This window comes from Chrysemys picta, chromosome 8 (genome assembly GCF_011386835.1).
Source record: "Chrysemys picta bellii isolate R12L10 chromosome 8, ASM1138683v2, whole genome shotgun sequence".
NCBI lineage: Eukaryota > Metazoa > Chordata > Testudines > Emydidae > Chrysemys > Chrysemys picta.
In genome coordinates, this window is record NC_088798.1 from 45,530,154 (window position 1) to 45,557,764 (window position 27,611).

The 27,611-nt window shown below is 43.0% G+C and overlaps 1 protein-coding gene across 4 annotated transcripts in view; it reads right to left on the minus strand.

Moving 5' to 3' along the window:
- Window positions 1-209: 209 nt before the first annotated feature.
- Window positions 210-27,611, minus strand: part of LOC101939299 (complement factor H) — a 115,759-nt gene continuing 88,357 nt past the window's right edge. For 2 of the 4 annotated variants that reach the window (XM_065554414.1, XM_065554417.1), the window contains 6 exons: window positions 26,834-27,010; window positions 20,585-20,761; window positions 19,516-19,692; window positions 10,721-10,903; window positions 9,340-9,540; window positions 210-1,352 (listed from right to left, as the gene is read on the minus strand). In XM_065554414.1, coding sequence (XP_065410486.1) covers window positions 1,339-1,352; window positions 9,340-9,540; window positions 10,721-10,903; window positions 19,516-19,692; window positions 20,585-20,761; window positions 26,834-27,010 — 929 coding nt within the window. In that variant the 3' untranslated portion in view covers window positions 210-1,338. Of the gene's footprint in view, window positions 1,353-2,443; window positions 2,639-9,339; window positions 9,541-10,720; window positions 10,904-19,515; window positions 19,693-20,584; window positions 20,762-26,833; window positions 27,011-27,611 lie in introns of those variants that run through there. The other 2 variants (XM_065554413.1, XM_065554416.1) reach the window with 1 other exon arrangement.

Below are 27,611 nucleotides of genomic sequence, written 5' to 3' on the forward strand. Positions count from 1 at the left end.
TATACCTGTCTTACCATAGTCACAGACAGTCCTCTTAGACTCTCCAGTATATCTTGCCACCCAGACAAACTGGATTTTGTGATAAAAGGTCACTCAAACCCAAAATCACATCACATCAAGTTGCTTCCAGTCCCAAGAAACCAGTCAGTCACTTACCCCGGATCAACTGGTACTCTGGATCTTAAACCAAAGACAATACTGGCAGCCAATTCTATGGTAAACTAACTAAAGGTTTATTAGTTAAGAAAAGGTAATGGAAGTTACTGAGAGGTTAAAGCAGGTAAAATATGTGCACAGGTGAATCACAGTTTGTAATTCCAAATGGTGGCAGTGATGTAATAAACTTCCAATTTCCCAAAAGACTTTTCAGGGTACCAAGATTGTCTCAGGGAATCTCAGCTTTGCATCTGGTACACTTCCCCCTAAGAGTCCAAACAATCCAGAGATGAAAGATCTTTCCTTAAATCTATACTTATAGCTTCTCACAAAAAACAAGCTGACAGTATCAGTACCCATGTAAGCTGTCCTTTTGATGACGATGAATGAGGAATGCACTTAGGGTAGGTCTACACTTACCCGGTAGTTCGGCGGCAAGCAAATCGAACTTCTGGGTTTGACTTATCGCGTCTTGTCTGGACGAGATAAGTCGAACCTGGAAGTGCTTGCTGTCGACTGCGGTACTCCAGCTCGGCGAGAAGAGTATGCGAAGTCGAAGGGAGAGCCTGTCTGCCGTGTCTGGACCGAGGTAAGTTTGAACTAAATACTCCGAACTTCAGCTAAGTTATTCACATAGCTGAAGTTGCGTACCTTAGTTTGAATTGGGGGGTTAGTGTAGACCTGCCCTTAGAGTCTTTGACCTCTGACCATCACACACAATGGCCACTTGCTTTGAAATTAGCACTTTTCTATTAAAGTTCTTAATTTGCATTCCACAAGGCTTCTTTCTTGTTTTATGAGTTATTTAATAACAGAGATATGCAAAATAAAAATGTTTGCCACTACATTATAACAGGATACAGATAAGGGAAAATAATACAAGTAACAACCCACTAGTTTTCATGAAGTTTAAACACCAAATACATACACTCTTATACATTTAGCAATCACTTTGATCTATGTTAATACACAAGTTAATTTGCCTGGGGCTCTGGCAGATTGGTTTAAAATTTGTTTAAAAAAATTACATTGTGACCAAAGATAAAAAGAAGTGATTACATGTATCAGTTCAGACAATCTAGGTTAAAATATTGCCAAAGGACATAATGTGTGAACATTACAAATAACTGGTCAATGGGATTTTGATCCTCAGAACTGGGTTAAAATGATGCTTCTTTTTATTCATCCTGAAGTACCTGTCAGAGAGAGAACAATTACTAGAAATTTAATTTAGTACATGTCAATTTTTTGAAATAAGTATTACATACACACCCGCTATGTGTCTCTCAAAAGGAACAGAATTTTGATTTTAGCACAACTGCATAAAATTCACACTGGATGATTTTAACTATCTTTGGAAAGTAAATGGGAAAAAACTCCATCAAAGGTAATTGCAGTTACCCTGAACTGGAGTGGTTCAAATACTTTTCGCATTAAAAACAAATATTTATTATGAAGATACACAGAAAACCATACATTGATTTCATACAACATTACTGTGTTTTTCAGTATCCATGGTGTAGCTACTAGCATTTGAATGTGATGGAATGTTTGGAGCAGGGATCTTCAATTTGTTACATCCCATGACTTCTTATCAGTTGCTTTCAACCAGCCCTTCTCATATGTATGCATGCATTATTTGCTTCTGTTCCCATAATTCTATAAAGGAGATATCATTTCTTACAGCACTTTACACGAGCTATTTGTGGGAATTGCAACAATGATATAGTCATCCTAATATGGGAGGAAGATCAGCAATTCTTTTTCTTCTTCAGCAAAAGGCAGGAGAACTAGAATGATGCAAGACAAAATAGATCTTTCCATTAATAGATTTTGATAGTATTATTGTATTGGATGTTGGGTAGCTCGCAATAAGCATGTCTGCTCTATGGGCAGTCATAGACCTGGTTCTCAGTGAAGCTGATGGGCAGGATAGCCATCTTTCATTCCACTAAATGAGGAAGCATTTGTCTAGTGATAGCTGAAACAATGGAAACCACTGCCCATGGACTAGATCACATGCAAAGCCTGGTAAAAGGCTGGAGCAATTCTGGTTGAGTGGTTTCTCTGGGGACTGATAAAACAGGGTCTGGAGATTAAATGATGGAGCTGTGTGTGTGTGTGTGTTGGTAGCAGTGTCCAGTTATGCCCACTGGACGCTGCAAGCTTAATGAAGAAATTGATATATACCAGGCTTGTTATCCCAAGGAGAGTCTGTGACATGCTTCAAACCAAACACACTGCTTTAGGTAGAACAAACAAACAAACTTACCAACTACAAAAGATAGATTTTAAGTGATTATAATTCAAAGCACAACAAGTCAGATTTGGTCAAATGAAATAAAAGCAAAATGCATTCTAAGCTGATCTTAACACTTCCAGTGCCCTTACAAACTTAGAAGCTTCTCATCACAGACTGGTTGGTTGCCCTTCAGCCAGGCTCTCCCCTTTGATCAGCACTTCAGTCGCTTGGTGGTGGTGTCTGCAGATGGAGGTGGAAGAGAAGAGCGCATGGCAAACGTCTCTCCCTTTCATCATGTTCTTTTTTCCCTTTTGGCTTTGCCCCCACCCTTCAGAGTCAGGTGAGCATTACCTCATCGTAGTCCCAAACTGAACAAGGGAAGGGGGGTGACTCACTCCAGAGTCCAACAGATCCTTTGTTGCTGCCTAGCTCAGTGTCCTTTGTTCCTGTGAGGCTGGGCTGGGTTTGTCCCATACATGCCCTGATGAGGTATGAACTGCCCCTCTGCTCCTGGAAAGATTTGCCTGGGCTTGTTTTAAGACATGAGGACACATTTTCGGCCTCATTACTATATACTTGAAATTACAACCTATAATATTACCATAACAACAATGCTCAGTGCATCATGACCCTTCCAAAGGCACCTGACATGACAAATTTTGCATTGGATACCACACAATCATAAGGATGAACATGGGGGTGCAGGGTGTCACACCTCCCCCCTTAGTTTACTGCAAGAGGGTTAGTCACTAGCTTGAAGACAGTTTGTGTTATTTTTCTCATGGCCTTGAGCCATCAAGGCCATGAGGCGGTGTGCCTCAGTTTCCCCATTCATACACAGAAAACCAGGTTTGTTATGGTTTCTCTGCTGTGGTAAGTTTTACATCTGTTTACAGGTATTAATTGAAAAGTAGCATTATCATAAGGTTTAACATCTGTGTCAAAATTCTTATCCCCAAAACTTAACATTAATACCAACATTTTTTTATCACAGATGGGTGTTTACAAGTATCTTTATGATACCACATCCTCTGTTCAGATAGTGTAGTTTGAGGTTAGTTTGTCATTATCCATGGTTTCCTTTGATTCTCTCCCATGTAATCAGTCACTGGCTTTTCTTTCCCTCCAGTGTTGCCCTCTGTGTGGGCTCTTAATTTAATCATGTTTCTGGAATTTTGGTATCTCGGGGTCTGGCAAGATAAGGGTCCAGGGAGATCCTTCACATTGGCTGGCCCTTTGAGGAGCAGTCTCCCAATGCCAGGACTGCACATATGCAGAAAATACAGCTCCCCTTTTGGGGTTACCCTGTATTTCCCCCTGCCAGCACTGAGTCCTTCCCTGCCCCCTAGAGGGCTGTGATCTGTCATCTCTGGGCTAGGCGTGTTTACCCTTTGATCAGATTCACCTTTTCCCAGCAGCTTTTCCGCAACTGCTCTCTGTGTCTTACTAACCTGGGGGAAAACACCCTCTTCTCTGTCAGTTGGGTCATGAGTGTTCTCACAAACTACCACCTGACAATTTCCTGACATGTCCCAACTCCTCTGTTATCACAGGCATTGGAGCTTCATCTTGATGTAAAGAGACACAATTACTTTCCAAAAACTTATCAGAAATAGCATCATGAAAAACCAAGACCTGGATTGGGGTACCCTCCATCACCCCTTTCTCTGTCGCTGAGAAGTCTGAGCATTACCTCATCGTAGTCCCTCCAGGAAGTCGGTCACACAGTTCCTTCTCCAAACCTAGGTCATGGGCTGAGTGCCTGGGTGCACAGATGCTGACTCTGCCATTCTTTCCTGGACATCCTCTCCCCAATGACCAGTGAGGAGACATTCCTGTACCCCCATTATTCCTTCCCCAGTTTCCTCCCCTGGGCCCCCCTCTAAGACACATTCCTCTGTGCTCCCTAGGAAGGAGTCTGTCCCTTGTTCAGCTGCAAAACCCTGCCAGCTAACAACAGGCACAGTTTCCTTAATCACTGACAACACCTCTCCTGCCCCTGCTCCTGAGGGCATGTTGCCTTCTGCTGGAAAGGAGCTAGCCTCAGCCCCTCCCATACTTGGAAGCACCCTGCTTTCCTGTGTTACAGAATCACAGGAATCCTTACCCACCTCAGTGGTTTCTGAGATTCCTGCCCCTTCTCTGGGCTCTCCTCTGGGACACATTTCTCTATGCTCCCTAGAGCCGGGTCGGTCTCTGGTTCAACTGCAACTTTCTGGCAGCTAACAACCTGAACAGTTCTCTCTCTGGCAGGCATTGCACCCCATCCCTTCCTGATGTGGTGTTGCCTCCAGCTGCAGTGCAGGAGCTGGTCTCAACCAACCTCCCACCTGGAAGCATGTGGCTTCCCCCTGCTGCAGAAGAATCAAGGAGACTCTCTTCCATTCTCTCAGCAGTTCCTGAGACCTTACCCTTTCCCTCAGGGGTCCCAGCATAAAACTCCTTTCTGCTGCAGGGAAATACTTTAAACTGAGCTACATGGATAAAATCATTACCAAGGAGCAGGTCGATTAGGAGGAGTTCCATTACCCCCACAGTCAAAACACTTTTCAAACCTTCCCAAACCACATGGATTTTAGCTAGTGGTACGAGGAATCTGCTTTCGCCCACCCCCACAATCTCTGCCATTTTCCCAGATAACATACTGGCCTTTGGGAACACACTCTGCTTAACCAGAGAGATCTGGGCCCCTGTATCCTTCTGCCCTAAGCATTCCCTGCCATTAATTTGGACAACCTTAACGTGCTCCATATCTGGTTTTGCAGAGGCTAATCTCACAAAACCAATATGATAGGTTTCAATTGCTGAGGGCGGGGGTTCCGTGTTGAGGACGGCAGAACTAATATGAGCTATTGGTTGCCTTCTTCCTCCTAGCACAGGACATTTATTCCTCAGGTGATCAGTGGAATTACCCTGATAGCACGTTTTGAGCTCTTCTGCTTTGCTGGGAGGTTTGGGATAGGAGTTACCAGCAGAGGGATGTTTTTGGGTAAGAGAATGTTTAGGCTCCCAACCCCCTTCTCTCTTCCCAGTGGCAAAATGGGATCCTTCCCATCAGTTTTAAACCCCTCTTTCTGTGGCCTGCCATCAATAGATGCCTGAGTCTATTCAAAGGCATCAGCTAAAAAGCCATCTCATCCACAGTCTTTACATTTTTATCCCATAGACACTGCTTTACTTCGGCCTTACACATGCTCAAGAAATGCTCTTGAGCAACAAGATCAAGCATTCCTTCAAAACTTGCCACATCTTCACCCCTCACCCATTTTCCCAAAAAATCTTTCATTTTGTTTACATATTCCCCATGACTCATCCCAATATCCCTTTTAAGATTCCTAAATTTAATTCTATATCTTTCAGGGGTAATCTGAAAACTTTGTAAAAAGGTATTTTTAAATTTACAATAGTCTAAAGCATCTTCAATAGGCATTCCACTGAATACATTTCGAGCTTTACCAGTTAATTTTGCAATCAGGGTAGGAACTCTCTTATCAGGGACTTCGTGTACTACACACAGCCTTTCAAAGGTAGTCAGATATTCAGCAATATCGCCCTCCTCACTGGATGCAGGACACAAGTGTTTCCATTTGTGGATTTTGGGAGTGATGGGAATCGTTGGGGTTGGGGGCCTCTGGTTCTGTTTCTCTAGCAGGTCCAGATGGTATTTTCTCTCTCTTTCTTCCTGCTCTCTTTCCTTCTCCTTTATCTCCAGTTCTTTCAGTTGCAATAATCTCTAGTGCTCCCTCTCCTTTTCTGAAACCTGCAGCCTAAAAAGCTCCAACTTCGCAATTTCTTCACTGTTTTCACTCTTCACAACTGCTTCACTGCTTTCATTTTCCTGATTTTCTGTTCCTACCTTCCTTTCCCGAAATAAGCAACCAGACAATAACAAAACAGTGACCTCCTCCTGACTGTTCTTGGCCACTGCACTTAAGACTCACTTAAAATCACAAATATCAGTGTTTAAAGTGTGAACTCCACTTGGAGTAACAAGCTGTACATAAACCCTGCTCGCTGCACCACTGTGACGTTCTCCTGGCATTATCTGGACTGGTGATCTGCTAGGACACTCCAATCCTTGACTCTGGGAGCCAGACTTACCCTGCTCAGCTGTGAGAACCCCCACTCCTGGGCTGTTCACACACAGCCTTTAGCATGTAAGCTGCTCCCAGCTATGTGAATGATCACTTTTGGCCAGCTGCTGTTTGGATTGTGCAACCAAATGACACTAGTCAGTATCTCTGGTCCAAGACACAACCCTAGGAACCTCTGTCTTGCAGTGTCCAGTTATGCCTGCTGGATGCTGCAAGCTTATATGAGTTTGTCAATTTAACAAAAAAATTGATATGTATCAGGCTTGTTATCCCAAGGCGAGTCTCTAAGGCTAGGTCCACACTACCCACCTGATTCAGCAGGTAGAGATCGATCTTCTGGGATCAATTTATCGCGTCTCATCTGGACGCAATAAATCGATCCCAGAAGCGCTCCCCTGTCAACTGCGGAACTCCTGCTCGCTGAGAGGAGGAAGCGCTGTCGACGGGGGAGCTTCGTTGCACTGCGTGGACCCGCAGTAAGTAAACTTAGTTCGATCTAGGAAACGTCGACTTCAGCTACGCTATTCTCGTAGCTGAAGTTGCGTTTCCTAGCTCGATCCCCCGCCCCAGTGTGGACGAAGCCTAACACACTTCAAACCAAATGCACTGCTTCAGGTAGATAAACAAAATTTATTAACTACAAAAGATAAATTTTAAGTGATTATAAGTCAAAGCACAACAAGTCAGAACTGGTCGAATGAAATAAAAGCTAAATGCATTCTAAGCTGATCTTAACACTTTCAGTGCCCTTACAAACTAAGATGCTTCACACCACCACTGGCTGGTTGTCCTTCAGCCAGGCTCTCCCCTTTGATCAGCACTTGGTGGTGGTGTCTGAAGATGGAGGTGGAAGAGAAGAGAGCATGGCAAACGTCTCTCCTTTTTATCATGTTCTTTCTTTCTATCATGTTTCTTTCTTCTTGGCTTTGCCCCCCCCTTCAGAGTCAGGTGAGCATTACCTCATCGTAGTCCCAAACTGAACAAGGGAAGGGGGGTGACTCACTCCAGAGTCCAACAGATCCTTTGTTGCTGCCTAGCTCAGTGTCCTTTGTTCCTGTGAGGCTGGGCTGGGTTTGTCCCATACATGCCCTGATGAGGTGTGAACTGCCCCTCTACTCCTGGAGAGTTTTGCCTGGGCTTATTTTAAGCCATGAGGACACATTTTCAGCTTCATAACTATATACATGAAATTACAACCTATAACTTTACTATAACAACAATGCTCAGTGCATCATGAGCCTTCCAAAGACAGCTGGCATGACAAACTTTGCATTTGATACCACACAATCATATTATAAGGATGGGGTGCAGGGTGTTCCCCGAGGCACAGAGTGTCACACCTGAATATTGGCTAAACCAGAGGTGGGCAAACTACAGCCCATGGGCCACATCCGGCCCAAGGACCGTCCTGCCCGGCCCTTGAGCTCCCGGCCAGGGAGGCTAGCCTCCAGCCCCTCCCCTGTTGACCTCCCTTCCCTGCAGCCTCAACTCGCCACGTGGGCAGCACTCTGGGGGGCAGGGTTGTGCACTCCTGCAGGGCTGCACGGCAGCGTGTCTGGCTCCATCTGGGTGGCGCGGCGGACTGACATGCTGCTCTGAGTGGCATGGTAAGGGGGCCGGGGCAGTCAAGGGATGGGGGGCAGGGGGCGGTTGGATGGGGCAGAGGTTCGGGGGAGGGGCGGTCAGGGAACGGGGGCGGGATTGGATAAGCATGGGAGTCCCAGGGGGTCTGTCAGGGGGTAGGGGTGTGGGTAGGGGTCAGAGGACAGGGAGCGGAGAGGTTGGATAAGCGTGGGGTCCCGGGGGGCCTGTCAGGGGGCGAGGGTGTGGATAGGGGTTCGGGCAGTCAGGGGACAGGGAGTGGGGGGGGGTTGGATAGGATGTGGGGTTCCAGGGGGCAGTTAGGGGTGGTGAGTCCTGGGAGGAGGCGGTTAGAAGCAGGGGGGTTGGATGGGTCGGAGGTTCTGAGGGGGGCAGTCAGGGGGAGGAAGTGGGAGGGGTCAGATAGGGGGCGGCGTCCAGGTTGTTTGGGGATGCACAGCCTTCCCTACCCAGCCCTCCATACAGTTTTGCAACCCCAATATGGCCTTCAGGCCAAAAAGTTTGCCCACCCCTGGGACCTAAAGGGCTAAGTCAAAGATGGACAAAAGGAATTAAAATAAGTCCTAAAACAGAAGCTGGAGAGTTTGCAACAGTGGGAGGTTTCTGAAAAAGAACTGAGAAATGACCTGAAGTCTAAGAAAAAGTCTTTCTTGAGGCAGCAGCCCAAGGGTCCAAGCAGACTGAGAAGCCCAGCTGCAAGACTCCCAGTCTGGAAAAGCAAGACAAATAAGTGAGGTGACCAGCAAACTGACTCTCATGGATCAGATGGTTTCTCAGGAACTAGAGGCGATCAGGAAAACTTTGCTTAACATTGAACTTGCTCACAGTGCTAGCTGTGGCAAGGATTTAGGAGCTAAAAAAATCAGCTTCAGGGGAAAATCGAAGAAGTGCAGACCACAATGGAAGTCAGCTGCCTGGATGAGGAATTGGGACAGCCAGAGACCTTGGGTAAGAGAAGACACTTGCAAAATTTGTCTACCATGTCTGTAATCCACAGAGGCTCAGATGTCGGAGAGTGATTGTCCCAGCTCAAGTAATACTCTAGTCACTTTGCTTGTGAGCTACATCTCTTTACCCACCATTTGTCTTGTCTGTTTAGATTGCAAGTAGTCTGGGTCAGGGACCATGATTTCCCATTTGTTTATATGGTACCCATCACGATGGTGCCACTCTGCCAAATTATTTTGTATTTTTTTAACCCCACAATTCCTCAGTAAAAATTAAGCTTGATTGGAGATCACTTACCTCGTGTCTTACACTTAGGATATACCAATTTCCCCTCCATACACTGTACTCTAAATGGAGATGATGTTGGATCCTCTATGTATTCATCTTCACACATAAATTCAATGAAGTCTCCACTTTCTGAATACAATTTCTTTTCCCAGGACCATTTCAGCTTAATGTTGTTTTTCTCCATTTCTTCTGGGGATGCTGTACATGGCTCTGGAAAGAAAAAAAAATGTAATGTAATTATGTGCATAGGGATTGGAAATCTAATTCACTGTAACCATATTGAAACTGACCATGTTCCCAAATGCTTTGCATAGTTAAATAAAACAAGGAAACATTTTTAGAGAGGATTTGAAAAGTAAAGGAGGGAAGGTAAGGTTGAGACAACAAGAAGGAACTCTAGAGAAGGAGGCTTTCACACCAACTGGTGTGATATTGTGGGAAAGAACAGAGAGGAGATTGGGGCTAGATGAACACAGAGAGAGACAGAATTAGATTCTATTTTACAATCTGGCCCCTTTGTGTCTCTTAGTTGATGTAAATGGGCGAGAACTTAGCCATAGCTGGCCAACAGAATATTCTCCTTGTGGAAGGATACTCTCTGCTAACATAAAGCTGGCAGATCAGGCTTCCTATTGTCCTCCCCCACCCCTTTGTGTAGGTGACATGGCAGAAGAGAAAAGGGACATGACAGGCTGGTCCTGAGCTGTGAAGTCAGGTCCAGGACACACCAGCCCACCTGATTAGTTCACCATAATTTAAGAACCACATGGAGGTGGCTGCACAGCTCAAAATCACTGCACTGCAATGTACTCCATCCAACCCCTCCTCTCACTCTCAGGAGGTTGGCGAGAAGTGGTGTAGAGCAAACTACATTAATTTTATGCCAGTTAGATTTCCCCTAGAAAAAAGTGGAATCCCTTGCTGCTCATGCTAGCATCATGTCTACTCCAAGTACTGAAGAGCAGTGACCAATATTCCTCATGCTTTTCCTTAAGTTACTGGATTGTATTTGACAACATCTGCTGTAGTTGAAAGCTTTTAGACTAAAAATACATTTGAATATATCTGTTGACCTACAGTAAATGATGGTTTCAATATGTTTTTATAGGTTTTAACTGAGACACTATTTTGGGGGTGCATTCAAAATACTTATAATGCCGTGGGTGTTTGCCATTTGCTGATCTTTTCTTTTGAAAAGATGTCCCTATAAAGAATGTGAGTCTCCCCCTCACTTATTCTGGTGTAAATCAGGAGTAACGCCATTCAGATTTATGGAATTAATCTGGTGTTATACCAGTACAAGTGACTTCAGAATGGGAAACATAATATGAAAAATAACACAGTTATATAACTCATCACCTTTTTTCATATCATAAATGTTTGTACCTACTTAAGCAAACTGGTGGGTCTGTCCAGTGGCCAGACTCACAGCTAACCAATGCAGATCCCTCCATTTTATAAAAACTTTGGCATTTGTATTTCACTGTTGAACCGGAGTCATATTCTGCCTGTGCAAAGGCAATGGTGTCGCCATAATCAATAGCAGGTGGGAACCCACATTTTCCAGCAGCCTCTAAAATTAAGTATAGAAATAGAGAATAGTTTCATCAGTGTTATTTACAGTAAATGCTGTAAAAGCACAAATATTACACAACAGTTCTATCAACTCTGATAGAGCAGTAAAAACCCCAAGGGAAATGTGAAAAAGAATCATCTTGATATTGGAACTGAACACAAAAAACAAGAAGTTTTATCTTTATAGTTGAAGCAGCATGATATTTGTTTATTAACAATTAACACTATGGAACTGATGGCAAAATAGCAAACTAGCTGCTCTAGTTTTGTTAAGATCTGATTCCAGGTGGCTTTTCAACCAGGGAATGTAGATTAATTTGAGATCTTTTGGGTCAATCATCTTTGCCCTACTAATCCCACCATTCTGCCTTAAACACTGACTAGTAGGGAAATGGAAAGTGAGAAGCTTTGGCCCAACTGCTCCCCTACTAAAGCTCATGTGGTCCAATCAACCTGCTTTTTGTCACTAAGAAGTAAATCCATGTGCAGTACCTACTCTCTCGTTACCATGTAGGGTGTTTGATGAACCCAGCACTTGTCTCAGAGTATTGTGAATTATGACTTTACCACTGTATCTGAATATTGAGAGCAGAGAGAACTGAGGGTAAAATAGAAGTTGGGATAACACAGGCCAAAGGAGTGGAATATGAAACACAGAAAAAACTAGAGAGACAAATAATTGTGAACAGTACAAAAATGAGGGGAGTGAGGAAAGAATGAATCCAAGGACGGGAAAACCTCCTGATGTCCCTATAATTGATGAAATCATGGATATAGATAAGCTTTGCCCTTTGGAAAGGTCCCTTGGCCAGGTGGATTTTAAAAATAATTCATAGAGAAGCCAAATTCCTCATTTGAAATTTACTCTTAAATGCCAGCTGCCATTTCCTCTCTCTGCTCCTGTTCTCATAGAAAGGGAAGTGGGATGGGGGTAAACAAATTTGGAAAATGCTAGTGTAACCCACATACCTCCTGGTGTGGTGCTCTGTCCTGCTCTAGTGGCACCAAGACCACTTAGAGATTAATGAGTCTGCTTGAGCCTTAGCTAAGAGCTGTGTGGCTTTCAGCTTATGCTCTAGAGGTCCCAGGTTCAATCCTGCCCAATGATTATGGTCTGTCAGCGTTATGTTAAGGCTACAAATTAACATGAGTAGTAAAAAAGCTTTACTTCTACTCATCATATAAGTTGACAGGTTTTCCTGGGCACTTTTCACTTTATGTTCCATCTCTTTTTTTATTGCCTTATGTCCCATCCCTAGGTTTCATTTTTGGAAATATGTATTTCTGACACTGGTGATCATTTAAAAAAAAAAACTTTTTCCTTTCTACTTAATTTATTCTTATTAGATGCACTAGAATTAACAAAGAAATATGTTTCTTGCCCTTTCCTCATTTTAACAAATGTTAGTACTAGTTACTAAATATTGATCCTTTTAGTTCTTTCTTTCTGTATATTTGATTAATTTATATATTAACTATTCTTTAGAATCTTTATCTTTAACACAGACTGTGCCTGAATTCTAAGGCCCAGAACACTGGTCCTTGACCGATAAGTAGCCCTATTCAGGAATTATTAAATACAGCATAATGAAAAAACTCTTGGACACCTTTATGTCTCTAAAACTCCAGATATTCTTGGAAATCATCTCTTTAACATATATGCTTATGTAAGCATTTTACATATGTAGACTTGGGAAACTAATAAGGGATGATTGTTACAACGGATATTCTCTGTTGGGGAATCAATAGGGAAGGATGATTGTGGGTAAGAAAGACTCACTGAAAGATATTATCTTAAAGAATTGTTAGTCCTTTCAGCTGTAAGGAATGATGCTTTCATACATAAATCAGGTAAACTTAGAACGTATAGAAAGGACATTACAACATATGTTTCTGGGAGAATATACAATACAACATATGTTTCTGGGAATGAAAACAGTGCATCCTTTCCAGATGCAGGAGAGAGACATATCCAGCTCTTAGTCTGACAACAAAGGGTGGTAATGTAGCTATTAATTTCTTTATTCTGTATAGTGCTGTACTAATCTCTGATTAATAATATTAAATGAAATAATTCCAATTGAGCCTGTTATTTTGACAATCTTGAGTCTTCAACTCAGACACGCAATAAGATAACACTTATATATTTAGTGCAGTTCTCAATAAAGTCTAGTAAATAGGAATAAAAAGTTTTAATAACAGAAGAATAAAGAAAGGATAACAAGAATAGAGAAAAATAATGACAGTTAATACATTAATGACAATTAATACAAAATCTTAGGAAGGACAGATTAAAGTGTTCCTATATATACACCTCTGCCTTGATATAACACTGTCCTTGGGAGCCAAAAAATCTTACCGTGTTATAGGTGAAACCGCGTTATATCAAACTTGCTTTGATCCACCAGAGTGCGCAGCCCCGCCCCCCTGGAGCACTGCTTTACCGCATTATATCCGAATTCGTGTTATATCAGGTCGCGTTATATCGGGGTAGAGGTGTATATTTATATAAATAATATGCATTTTCTTATTTTTAGATAAAAATATTTTATATGCAGTTAATATATTTCTTAATAAAGCCTTAACATCAGAGGAATAAAGAAGTGTTTGTATATATAAAATCACACATTTTTAGATGAAAATATTCTTATGCATGTACTGTATTTTTAAATAATTATACAAAGTCTTAATGTTACAGGCATAAAAGAGAAGTCTTAATACATGTATAGAATGCTGCACTTGTAAAGGCATATATGCTTTTTATGCAGTTAGTGCATTTCTAAATAATTTAATCACACTTATCACTAATACTTTGTGACCTTTGTGGAATTGTTTAATCAACTTTATTTAGATTTGTACTAACTGCATATTTTTTTTCTAAAAATGCATAATTCTATATACATTCTCCTTTATTCCTATGACATTAATACTTTGTATTATTACTTATTGACCTTATTTAGAAATGTGCTAACTGAATTAAAAAATATTTTCCTCTACAAATGAGGAAAATGCATGGTAACCTATGTATTAACACTTTTGTGTTATGCTGTTTCTAAGATTATTTCTAATGTAATGACTTTTAGAAATGTACTAACTGCATTGAAATTCATTTGCTCTAAAAATGCATCATTTTATGTAAACATTAGGTTATTTTTCTACCATTAACATTTTGAATAATTATTTAATGAAATGTACTAAATGCATGAAAATATTTCTCTCTCAAAAATGCACAATTCTGTATGTGTATTAACACTTCTCCTTTATTCCGCTGAATTTAAGGCTTTATTTAGAAATGCACTCATTGCATGTAAAAATATTTTTCTAAAATGAAAGAAAGCATGTGAACATATATATGTGTTAACACTTTGTTCTGCCATTACTAAGACTTATGTAAATTAGTACACTTCTAAATAATTATTAAATAACTGCATTCAAATTATTTTTCTTTAAAAATACATTTATATTTTTAAAATTCTTCTGTCATTAAGATTTTCTACAACAATTTATTAGATTTTTTAAAAATAGCACTAAATACATAAAAACATATTTTCTTCTTAAAATGAAGAAAAAACCAGAAAGAGTAGGTTACTCACCTGTAACTGGAGATTCTTTGAGATATGTGGTCCCTATTTGTATTCCAAACAGAGGGTGCACATGCGTGCCATGCACTGGAAGTGAACAGCAGTGAGGTGGATGCAAGGATGCGATAGGTGAGGCCTACTGCAGGACAGCCCAGCCCAGCCCATAATTCTGTCTGTGGCTGCCCACTGGTGGAGGGCGGTGTAGTGCACTGTGAAGGTCTGGATGGAGCGCCAGGTTGCTGCATGTCAGATCTTGTACCAGGGGACTTCTGCCAGGGAGACGGAGGTGGTCTTGTGTGCTCTCGTGGAATGGGCCATAATCCTGCCTGGTGGTATGGCATTGGAGCACACATACCATTCCGTAATGTACTTAGAAATCCATTTGGATATGTGCTGCAAGGAGAAGGCCTGCCCCCTTGACCATTCTGCAATGGCCATGAAGAGGCATGGGGAGGTGTGGAATGTGCAAGTGCCCTGTGGATGTCCAGGGAGTGCAGTATCCTATCCATGGAAGTGGTGTGTGGCTTAGGATGGAAGACTGGGAGATGGATTGACTGATTGAGATGGAACTCTGTGGTGACTTTTGGGAGGAACTTAGGGTGAAGGCGCAGGGACACTTTGTAGAAGATTGTATATGGTGGGTCAGCCCTCATGACCTCCAATTTGCTGATCTACTGGGCGGAAATGATGGCCACAAGGAAGATAACCTTCATGGATAGGTGGGCAAGGAAGCATGTGGCCAGTGGTTCGAAGGGAGGGCGGGTGGGGTCAGACAGCACGAGGTTAAGGTCCCAGGGCTGGGGTAGAGGTAAGGACTGGTTGGAAGCAGTTTGTCAGGCTCCTCAGAAACTGGGCAGTGGTAGGGTGGGTAAACACGGACCATTTGTCCATTGGAGGGAGAAAGGTGCTGAGTGCTGTGGGGTGGATGCAGATTGAGGTGAGTGTAGGCCCCGAGTTTTTGAGATCCAGAAGGTAGTCTAGCATGGCAGGCCCAGAGATGGCCTGGAGGGGGAGGTGGTGGCTGTGTGCTCAGAGGTGAAGCGCTTCCACTTCGCTGTGTAGCACGCCCTCATGGATTCCTGTCTACTGTATGTAAGTATACGGTGGATGAGCAATGAACAAGCATTGTCTATACATGAGCCCCATCCAAAAAACAGGCCATCAGTAACAGCAGGCATAGGTTGGGGTGGCAAACCCTACCGTTGTCTTAGGTGAGTAGGTCCAACAGGGTAGGAAGGCTGATTGGTGGGCAGGCATACAGTCTGAGTAGATTGAGAAATCAGAACAGTCGGGGCCAGCATGGGGCTATCAGGATAACTGTGGCTTGGTCTCGGCAGATCTTGCAGAAAACTTGGGGGAAGAGGGGAACGCGAACCAGAAGCTGCTGCGCCATGGAAGAAGGAGGGCGTTTCTTTGGAGTCCCAACCCCTAGCCCCCATGGAGTAGTAGAGGGGGAACTTGTGGCTTCCTTGAGTGGCAAAGAGGTCCTAATGAAGGGAGCCCCAGGCACGGCAGATGGAGTGGAGAATGGGGGCATGGAGTTCCCACTTGTGGTTGAGGTACCAGGTCCGGCTGAGTGCATCCACCAGGGAGTTCTGCACCCATGGAAAGTACATTGTGTGGTGTACGATGTTGTGGCGATACACCAGCTCCAGAGGCAGATGGCTTCTTTGCTTCCCAGTTGCTCTGCACACTGGTGCCACCCCATCTGTTTATGTATGCCAATGCGGTGGTGTTGTCCAAGAAGATCTGAACATGTTGATCATGGAGCAGAGGCAGGCACGTGTGGCAAGCCAGGCAGACTGTGCGCAACTCTAGTATGTTGATATGCATGTGTGCCTCCCTGGGACTCCACTTCCTCTGCATGGTACAGCCATTCAAATGTGCGCCCCACGCCACCAGGGAGGCATCCATGGTAAGGGTGGCCATGGGGACAAGGGTGGCACTTGGTCGAGGCGCACAGCCTGAGCACCGTCCCCGTGTGGGCTTAAAGCACCATCCTTTTGGGTAACAGCTGAAAGTGCTGACCCATTGCACCACAGACACCTGGGCTAGTTGCAGGATTAAGAAGAAAGAAGCAGAACTAACTATGTATAAATGTCATTCTCCCAGAGATTACAAGCATGCAAAGAGAGGATTCTGACTCTGACCATGCAGTAAGAAGGAACTGAGAGTGCATCGCCCTGCACGGCCTCTTATACCCTCGTCTGGAGCACAAGGCGACTTAGGACGACCATGTGGGTCAACAGACACTGCTTCTGAAAATGTCCAGCTTCGGCACATGGTATGCATGCACAGTCCACATTTGGAATATGTATAGGAACCATCACTCGAAGAAGCAGCTAAATTTACTCATTTACCTCTAGTGCTTCCAGTAAAGATAAGTGAAACAGAAATTTTTAAACTTTAATTTTTTCCAAAGTGGCTGCCAGAACCAAAAATGCATGTAAAAAATTATACTTACGAGTGGGACATAAGAACATAAGATAAAAGTGATGGGTCACAAAACAAAACGGAGACAAAACGGAAATCTGTCAGATCACATGATGAGAGAAGGTATAGCTTTTCTTGCTAGTAACCGGTGTCAACTTTCCCTAGATATGGCGAATGAAAAGCAGGCAGAAAGAGACCAAAAACTCTCACAGGGTCACACAGCTATTGGCTTTCTACATATTACTCAACCTTCTAGAAGCAATAACTAATCTTTAAGGCACTGGGTCCATGTTTGGGGCAGAGTGGAGGCTCTCCATCCCAGGGACAGCTCCACAGCCACTGTTTCTCCCTTCAACACAATGGTTTATCTTGGTGTCCCAAGGTGTGCACAGGGTGTGTTGCATCCTGCGCTATAGTTTAGGGGGAATGAATTTTATGCTCCCTTTTGTGGTAGGCTAGCTCTTCTGCCAAGTCCCTATTCCCCTCTGCCCCTTATCTGGTGGGTAGCATCCCACAGGGAGCAGCACCTACACTTGGTACTGAACTCCTTGGTATAACTGGGAGACATCTGCTGATAGGACACCCTCTGTGAGAGGCTCTTGACTTTGGAAATTGTTTCCCTCTGTGGCCTGCCATATCCTGCATTCTTTCACCTTTAGGACATGCTGCAAATACCAGCTAGTCTCTCAAGCTCTCAGAGGAATCAGGTAGTTTTGGTTGTTAGACCCAATAGGAAACTTATTTATATTTGTATATGTTTTGGCCTGGTTGCATTATTTTAATGATGTGACTGAACTGTGTATTTAATGAATAATAGATTAGGACAGGTGCTTTTGTGTGTAAATACCAATAAAAATAAACCACAATACATTGACTCTGATATTTTATTTTGCTTCAAGGTTTTTATATTTGTAATTTGTTTATCATGCTACTGGGTTTCGAGCTCTCTGCTGTATCTTGTGCTAGGAAATGCTTAGTGAGGCAGGAATATCAGGGAAAGCTGAGAGGCTCTGGTATGAGAGATAGTAAGACTCTGTAAGAGGGAGAATTCAGAGAAACAGGAATATGTATAGGGCCCACAATCAACCATACGGAAAGCTGATACTAATTCACCTGTTCTCTCTGCAGTGTTCTTATTCTAAACCTGTGTTATTGCTTGGTAATAATATGAGCCTGATTTGTGCCACTCTTACTGATAGGGCCCTACCAAATTCATGGCCCATTTTGGAAATTTCATTGGCATAGGATTTTAAAAATCATAAATTTCATGATTTCAGCTATTTAAATCAGAAATTTCATGGTGTTGAAATTGTAGGGGTCCTGACCCAAAAAGGAGTTGTGGGGTGGGGGTGGGGGGTTGCATGGTTATGGTAGGTGGGGTTGTGGTACTGCTACCCTTATTTCTGAGCTGCTGTTGGCAGTGGTGCTGCCTTCAGAGCTGGGCAGCGGGAGAACGGTGGCTGCTGGCTGGGAGCCCAACTCTGAAGATAGAGCCGCTGCCAGCAGCAGTGCAGAAGTAAGGATGGCATGGTATGGTATTGCCGTCCTTACTTCTGTGCTGTTGCTGACAGGGCGCTGCCTTCAGAGCTGAGCGTCCGGACCACAGCCACCACTCTCCAGCCACCCAGCTCTGAAGGCAGTGCAGAAGTAAGGTTGGCAATACCGCGATCCCCCTAAAATAACCTTGCAACTCCCCTGCAACTCCCCTTTTGGTCAGGACACCCAGTCTCCCCCTTGAAATCTGTATAGTTTAGGGTAAAAGCAAAAAACACCAGATTTCATGCATCCATGACACATTTTTCATGGCCATGAATTTGGTAGGGCCCTACTAATTGACACTGAGTAGCGCTTTGCTGTGTGAGTAACAGAACTAGTTATGGCACTATTCCTTATGAACAAGAGTGGCAGGTGAGTATCTAGTTAGTTATTAGTGGTAGTGTTTGTTTTTTAATATTCTTATTCACCCTGACAATCAATGAAATCCTAGTATGTCAAAAAAACAAACAAAATGAATCAGTAGAGTGACATTACTTTTTTTCCAGAAGCTTAAAGAATCATGGTGAAATCTTGGTCCTATTAAAGTAAAAGGAAGTTTCTTCCACTGACTTCAGTGGAGTGGGCATTTCACCAATTGTCTCTTGTGTATTATCTAGCTCATCTGGAAGTCGTAGAGCACCATCATGCATTCTTATTCACATTATTTTGTGGGTCTAATCCTGAAGTCCTAATATCAGACTAGGTACATCAAAGTCAATGTTAACTATTCATTATGAGTGGTGGTGGCAAAATTTGGCCTTCAGCCTTCACTCAGAATTTGCTCAGGCCAAACTCCAATTGAAATCCCACAAGGGTTTGCTTGAATAAGGAGCTCAGGGTTTGGCCCAAAGTGACAATGTTCTTCTCATTAAGTCTCTATGTTACCATTGCCACAGATCACAGACTAGAAACAGATTTGCTTTCTGGCTTGCAGGTGATGTTAAATTGGTACATTAAAAGAAGAAATACTGGGAAGCAAAGACTTCTGAGTGAGAGTGAAATTTTGATTCCAACAATATCCTCAGTACTAGGCTATTTTAGAGATAGAAAATTAAAGTACCTCTGCATAATGGTAATTGGGACCACTTCCCTTCCTTACATGTTACCGTCACAGACCCAATAAGGCTCAGGCCTTGCCTACATCGATATTGCACCCTATCGCCAGGCAAATACCTTCGCTTTTTAGGACCTTGAATTTTACCATCAGAAATCTCTTGCGGAGCTGCACATCTCATATCTGAAAAGAGATACAGGAACACTTACTTACACTTTCCCATGAAGGACCCGTAGGTTAACTAAATCACTTATGGTATTCCATTAGTTGTGTACAAATACTATTCAAATCCTGTAATTTTTAAGCAGTCCTGTTTAAAAGAACACTTTAAATTACAGGAAGGTGACAATAGGGCAATCCTCTGGTGAATTGATTTGGGTTAAGATGCATGGAATGAAAATAAAGGTCAAACAATGGTGGGGATTTGTCAACATCATCAAGTTTCTACAAAACGTTTCAGGTTTGACAAATCAATCTTCATTCTATTGGAAAATCTCTGGCCAGCTCTGTCCACAACATACTGTGCTTTTCCACTCTAACCCACAGAAACTCTTCATGGATTTCATGCTCTGTGGATGAGATGGCTATACCAACTAGTCTCTGCAAGGTTCTTCTCCAGAAAAAAAATGAGGGCAAAGCCATGTAAGCTTCCGCTATAACTTTTCTTGTTTTCCCTCCATACAAAGGTAGTAGGACTTCAGGACCCCAAATTTTTTGCTCTCAGGTGATTGGCCAGAGGAAAGGGGTGACTTTGAAGGAACCACTTGTCTCTGCACTGTTGTCCTTCTGGCCCCTTACAACACAGCTCAAACAGGTGTCCCGCTAATGGTTCTGATATAAGGAGACATTGCAGAGGGTTAGTACATGATCCTGTGGCCAGTGTCATCACTGGAGGTTTTAAGAAGAGGTTACCTGTCAGGGGTTAGCTAGGTATACTTAATCCTGCCTCAATGCAGGGGGATGGACTAGATGACTTCTCAAGTTCACTTCCAGCTCTACATTTCTATGATTCTATATTCCCAGCTCACCAACATACACCTGATTTTACTTGTTTTAATTAAATACAAACTCCTACCTTTGCAAATCGGTGGTTGTGACCATACTCTGCCTTGACAGGTTACATAGTTCAATCCCATACTTTCAAAACCTTCACGACATTTATACTGCACCCTAACACCAGGCAGGTACCTTCTCTTTCCATTTTTTTCAGTATCAGCATTGGTAACTGCAGGTGGAGCTCCACATGTTACATCTGAAAGGGGAGAGACACAAATAAATGTATTAGTAGACAAACACTATTAATGCAGTATCATATTTTCATGAAATATGTAATGTCCTATTAAAAAAGTGCACTTACATAAATGAAGGTTACTTGCTTGTAATTGGAGTTTTTTGAGATGGCGCTGAATATTCGCACATATGGCGTACTTTGGTGCCTAATAGTGCTTAATGGTAGAACCTTCTCCAAGTAGCGTCTGTTAAAGCACTTGTGAACAGTCCTTCTATCCCCTCTCTCTAAGTCTCTGAACATTCTGATGGTGAGGCTCAATAAGGGGGTCATGGCAGCTTCTATCACATAAGAACATAAGCACGGCCGTACCGGGTCAGACCAAAGGTCCATCCAGCCCAGTATCCTGTCTACTGACAGTGGCCAATGCCAGCTGCCCCAGAGGGAGTGAACCTAACAGGCAATGATCAAGTGATCTCTCTCCTGCCATCCATCTCTACCCTCTGACAAACAGAGGCTAGGGACACCATTCCTTATCCATCCTGGCTAATAGCCATTAATGGACTTCACCACCATGAATTTATCCAGTTCTCTTTTAAACGCTGTTCTAGTCCTAGCCTTCACAACCTCCTCAGGTAAGGAGTTCCACAAGTTGACTGTGCGCTGCGTGAAGAAGAACTTCCTTTTATTTGTTTTAAATCTGCTGCCTATTAATTTCATTTGGTGACCCCTAGTTCTTGTATTATGGGAATAAGTAAATAACTTTTCCTTATCCATTTTCTCCACATCACTCATGATTTTATATACCTCTATCATATCCCCCCTTAGTCTCCTTTTTTCCAAGCTGAAGGGTCCTAGGCCTCTTTAATCTCTCCTCATATGGGACCCGTTCCAAACCCCTAATCATTTTAGTTGCCCTTTTCTGAACTTTTTCTAATGCCAGTATAGAAAAGGTTCACATCACATCAGTTCCTTTCACTGCCAACCCAGAGATACAGAAAAAAAGAAGGAGCAGAAAGTGGGTGGGAAGTGGGAATATTTCAAAGAACCATTTCAAAGAACTCTGTTTTACAAGTAAGTAACCTTGGTTTCTTCTTCCAGTTGCTCTTCGTATTTCCACTTACAGCCAGTTTGAAAAGTAGTGCTGAAAATAACCTGGAGGAGGGCACTTGAATAGGAATGAAGAGTTCTACCTGAATACAGATAGAAGCACCAAATCTAGCATCAGCCCTAGAGGCCAAATTGAGAGCATAAGGTAAATTACAACAACAGGGACTTGCTTAAGGCAAGCAAAAGACACTACCACAGCTCTGGTGGAATGAGATCATAGCGTCCTTTTAGTTCTATTTAAATAATCTACAAGAGCTTTCTTGAATCCAAAGTACATAAAACAGATTTCCCCTTCTTAGCATGTGGCCTTGAAAAAAATGTCAGGAAATTAATGTCTGACTGGTGTGAAATTCAGAAAATCATTTTGGAAAAGGAGCCTATATAAGAAAAAGACTCAAAAATCGAGACTGTCCCTATAAAATCAGGACATGTGGTCACCCTACTCCCCTCAGTGCCTGTGCCAGAGCCGTTCCCCAAAGTCTCTCTCTGCAGCGGTGCCAGAATTCTCAGCCACCCGAGTTCCCAGCGCTGACAGCACAGCTGGTGCTATTATTATCCGTGGGACGGCTGTGTTTTTTTTTCCCCTCTGATTTCTGCAGTGGGGACCCAGGTACTTCCTCGAGTGATGCCAACCGGGGCACTCCGATGTGGGGTTGGAGAAAGCATTCCTGTCTAAAGCCGTGGCTGGCGAAGTGTGTGTGTGTGTGTGGGGGGGGGAGAGGGGGTTCCAAGCCTCATACCCCGACGCAGGTCGGAGAGACCTCTCCACTCCCTGCCTTTCTGTGAGCCTGAGGCAATGCAACACTTTGTTAGTGCCTACCTTGGAGGCACTAACACACAGGCAGCAAACAAACCGAGCGTGGCTGTCAGGGACAGGCACTCCGAGCCTGGAGGCAAGGCGCTGAGAGCACGGGAAACCCGGCATTCCCATAGAGGGCGTGCGGGGGCTTTTGCCCTCAAAACGGCTGTTTTTCTGAAGTTGCTGGTCGTGAGTTTTTTTTTTTTAACCAAGGAGAAAAGGAAAGGGAAACAAGCTAAGTAGCTGCTAATAAGGAAACTAAGTAACTGACTGTAACTAATTAACTACAAAATAGCAAGGTGCTGCTGATTGCTCCGACTCCTAGCCAAGGGCGGTAGAGAAGGAACTGAGTAGGGGTTAGTCACACAGCGTCGGTTAACTTCCTGCAGTAGCGAGAGGCAGGGACCACGCATGTGCGACCCAACCGGGCACTGCTACTAAAAGTCTCTGACTACGAGCGCAGGGGCGCACAAACACCTAAAGTGGAACACCCACAGGGACAGCACTGGAAGAAGCCCAATGACCTAAAAATGTAAACTGACTCATCTGCAATCTCCCACCCCCATTATTTGATACATCCAAAGTTCCCCTGACTGATGGTGAAGAGGGATTGAACTGGACGCCTTGGAGGACAATTGCTTTGACTGACCACCACATCAGCAGAATGCCTGGAGCATGCTGACTAGTGTTGGAACATGGTACAGATTTGGGCTGTAGACCTGAGACATCCAATGCTGCACTGGTCTCATTTTGAGATGCACAAATGGAGTAGTCACCACCATGGGAACCAGGAAGAAAATTTCTGAGTCTGACACAGTTGAATGTTTGACATAGACATATGGCACTGTTTTAAAACATCTGTTCTCCGGTAAGGTGGTTTTCCCTGCTGCTGTGTGCACTAAGAAGCCCATGAATAAAATTATGTGAGTTGGGTAGAGATTTGAATTTTTGACATTCAAATGTAACCGCACCTCTGAAAAGATAGTGGTTAATGTATAAGCAATGTAGCTTAACTGATCCTCATGAACAACAGCCTTCAACAGCCAATCATTCCAATATGTAAACAAAAATACACGGTTTTCTCAAATGAGATGCTACCACAGAGAGGCATTTGATAAATACTCTTGGTGCTGTGGACTCGCCAAATAGGAGCACCTTGTATGGGAAATGGCATTCCACAACCAAGAAATGAACGTATTTTTAATGACTGTGTGAGATAGAAATATGAAAATGTGTCCTTTAAAATCGAGAGTCACAAACCAATGCATAGCTGAAAGTGAAACGATTATGGAGGCCAAAGTTAACATATGGAACTAAAACATCCAAATGTATTTGTTGAGAATTCTTAAATCTAACATTGGATGAAACCTCCCAGTATTTTTTCTGCACCTGCAAGTATCTTGAAAAAAAACACTGCCCCCCTCAGCTCTTCACATACCTCATTGACAGCACTTTTAGAAGCAATTTCTGCCCTTCTGGAAGTAGCATAACCTTGTGAGAAGGTTCCCTGGAAAGGGGTAATAGAGAAACTAACCCTTCCAATTCCCCCTAACTGAATGGCATAGCCCTTCTCTATAATTTGTAGGACTCATTTGTCTGATGTAATAAGTCTTCATTTGCTGATAAAATGGGTGAGCCTGTCTCCATTAGGGGAAGGGATGGGTCCTTGCAGTTTGGTTTTAGATTCTTGATCCTCACATCAAAACTGAAGCCTGGTGTTAAATGAAGATGACAGGGAGGGAGCAGATTGTTTTGATTTAGGGCCTGAATTTGAAAGACCACTTCTTGTGTTACCTCTGGAAAAATGTTGCCTGCTGTTGCTGACATGTTTGATTTGAGGAGAAATAAGCCAAAGACGACTGTGGATAATATCATCTCTTATTATGGAAAGAAGGTGTAGAAGATCTCCTCTTAAGAGACGAAATCAAGCCCAAAAAGTAGGCTCTCACTCTTGTCTCCCTCAGCATTCCTAGCAACTAATCAGTGTTTTTACTTAAAGGACCATCCCCTTTGAAGGGGAGGTCTTCCACCTTCATTCTAGTATCCAGAGCCAGAGCAGAGAAGCAAACTCAAGCATGTGTCCTCAGAGTAACTTCAGAAGCCAGTGCTCTGGCAGAAATGTCTGAAGCATTAAAGAATGCCCTGAGTGTGCGTTGTTACATTCTGACCCTCCATTAAGATTGCATTTACCAAATTCTGTTTGTCTGGCAGATCCTGAACAAACAATGCTATCTTTTCCCATAAGTGGAATTGATAGCAGGTCATAACTGCTTGATAATTTGCCATCCTAATACTAAGAAAGGAAGAAGACAATACCTTTCTCCCTAAGGATTCAGTATTATTCCCCCTTTCTATCAGCAGGAGTGAAATATGCATTTCCAGATCTTAGCCTGCTACTGGCAGTAGCCACCACCAGTGAAATAGGTACAGGATGTGTGTGAAAATCTGAAAATGCCTCAGATTGGTTTATCTGATATAATTTTCCTGCCTTCTTGGAAATAGGCTGGCAAAAGTCAGAAGTGGAACAAACAATCTTAGCAGGCTGCAACAGAACATTAAGAATTAGTCACGACATTCTACTCTTGGAGGTAGCCCCAAGAGCTTCCCCCGAACACTAGATGGGAGGTTTCTTCTATAGCTACAGAAGGTAAGTTCAACATGGACTCCATGCAATCCACCAGGTCATGAAACTGCAGTATCATCAAAAGAGAAAGGGGCAGAAGTCTCACCCGCATGCTCATTTGGTAGCAAATCAGGAGTGTAGTCTGTTTTAGCATGAAGCAGAAAGAGGAGCTATCTCCTCATCTCCTTCAGAGAATCAGGTACCACTTCCTGAGATGCAGACAGCTCCATTGTAATTAGATCCAGGGATTTCTCCACAGTCAGATCCTTTATAGATAAATCATCATATCTAGATCCACATGGACGACAACTGAAAAATTCCTGCAGCAGCACTCAAGACCATGGAGCCCAGGGCTGACAGTCTTCCCAGCAAGTGGGGTTCAGGAACATGCCAGCAGGAGGAGGAGCAAAAGGAGGCACAAACTGGGAGGAAGCGGGTCTCTTAATTCTTCCTCTATCTTCCTACAAAAACAGATCTGACTTCGGATGTGTTATGGAGTGCACCTGAGACAGCAATGGATCTGAAGTGTGGAGAGAAATAAATGGAGAGAAAGGTCTTTGTGGTTACCATGTAGAAGTCTTAGGAAGAGGAGGAGGTATAGATAGATCAAGAGACAAACTAATAATCTCATCTGCCCTTCTTTTTTCAGGTGAAGATGACACAGACCTCAGAACTGGTGAAGACTGCCTTCCTCGAGACCCTCTGTTTCTCCCTCAGATCTGAGGAACATTCATAATTGAATGGTTGTACATCGGTCACTAAAGTAAAAGTCCTCTTTGGATCCAAATATTGACTTGGAATTGGAGCAAAGTTTGAAGCCAGAGCTGAAGAGCTGGATGGCAGAGGATCTGGTGAAATATTCAGCTCCACCCACTTAATCCTTGAAGCTGAAATCAGAACTGACCTTGGTTTCAGAGCTAGAGCCATAGAGGCCCTGTCAGAATCAGACAGCTCTGACAACTCTGACCTACAGGATCGACACTGCTAGCGGTGGCTCTCTTCTCCCTGGCCACCATCTTCAGAACTGACACAGCCAGAGCTGACAATGTGGCTCTTGATGCCATAACAATGTTTCTCCATCAACAATGTCTTTGAAGTCCTGACTGTTTGAGTAACAGGATCCAGAGCTGACCCGAGGATGGTTCTGATTTCCAGACAAAACACCCATTGACTTAAAGGAGAGAAAGGACTGCTGAACTGAGCTCTGTGTAATGACAAGTACATCCTATGAATTGTAATATGCTAAAAGGGCAGAGGGTGAGCACCCCTTTTATTTTTTTTAAGTTTATTTTAAAATATTATTCTTAGAAGCTTGCAAACAAGATTTATTGTCCTACCAACTGTTTCCCCCTCCTTTTGGTAAACACTGATTCCTCCACAATCCCTTCTGTATTTGAAATTATCAGTGCATGAGTTGGCTACTTCTTGTTTCTGCATCAGCATTCTGTAATCTATTTATTCTATCTGTCTGACCCATCTAGGTGGTCTCTGAGTGCCCATAATAATAATATTGTAAGAAAGAAGTAACTAAGTTATTGAAGTTAGATCAAGCCACTCACTGTACCTTCACATATAGGTTGTTTGGACCACTTCCCTGCTCTACACGTAACAGCTGGTGATCCATTGATGTTAAAACCAGGATTGCATTGATAACGTACTGTTTCACCAGGCGCATAACTATCTTTCACTCTACTTCCAGTCACAGCATTGAAAACCTCTGGAACACCCATGCATGGCATTTCTGAAAAGACACACATACAAGATTAAAATGAGTATAACCCTCCCACAAGTCACCTTTTTTTAGTTAAGCCCTTTGTAACTCTTTATGTATGACACCTAATTTTAAATAAAGGTTGCAATCAGAACCTACAAACATACAATAAGATGTAGGTGGCAATGAAACTTACAACATGAGCAGTGTTAAAAATCTGTCAGAAAATTGAACCAGCCCTAAATACACTGGGAGTTCAGTTGCTGATGAAGTTTAGTTTCTGCCTCTGGGTGAGACCAGTAATTGCAGTTGCTTCTCTTCTTCTGGACATCTCATGCGGGTTGTGTGTCTGCTTCCTTCTATAAAACTTTGATGAAAATACATCTATCCATGTAGGTATTGAAATGACCCTCATCACTATAATATCTAAGTGCCTCACAACCATTAATGGATTTATCCTCACAACCCGACTGTAAAGTAGGGATAATATTATCCTCATTTTACAGATGGGAAGCTGAGACACAGAGTAAAAAGACATGCCTAAGACTATAAAGGCAGTTTGTGCGTTAGAGCCAGGAACTGAATCCAGAACTCCTGAGTCCTAGTTGGCAGCTTTTAAAAACTAAAACTA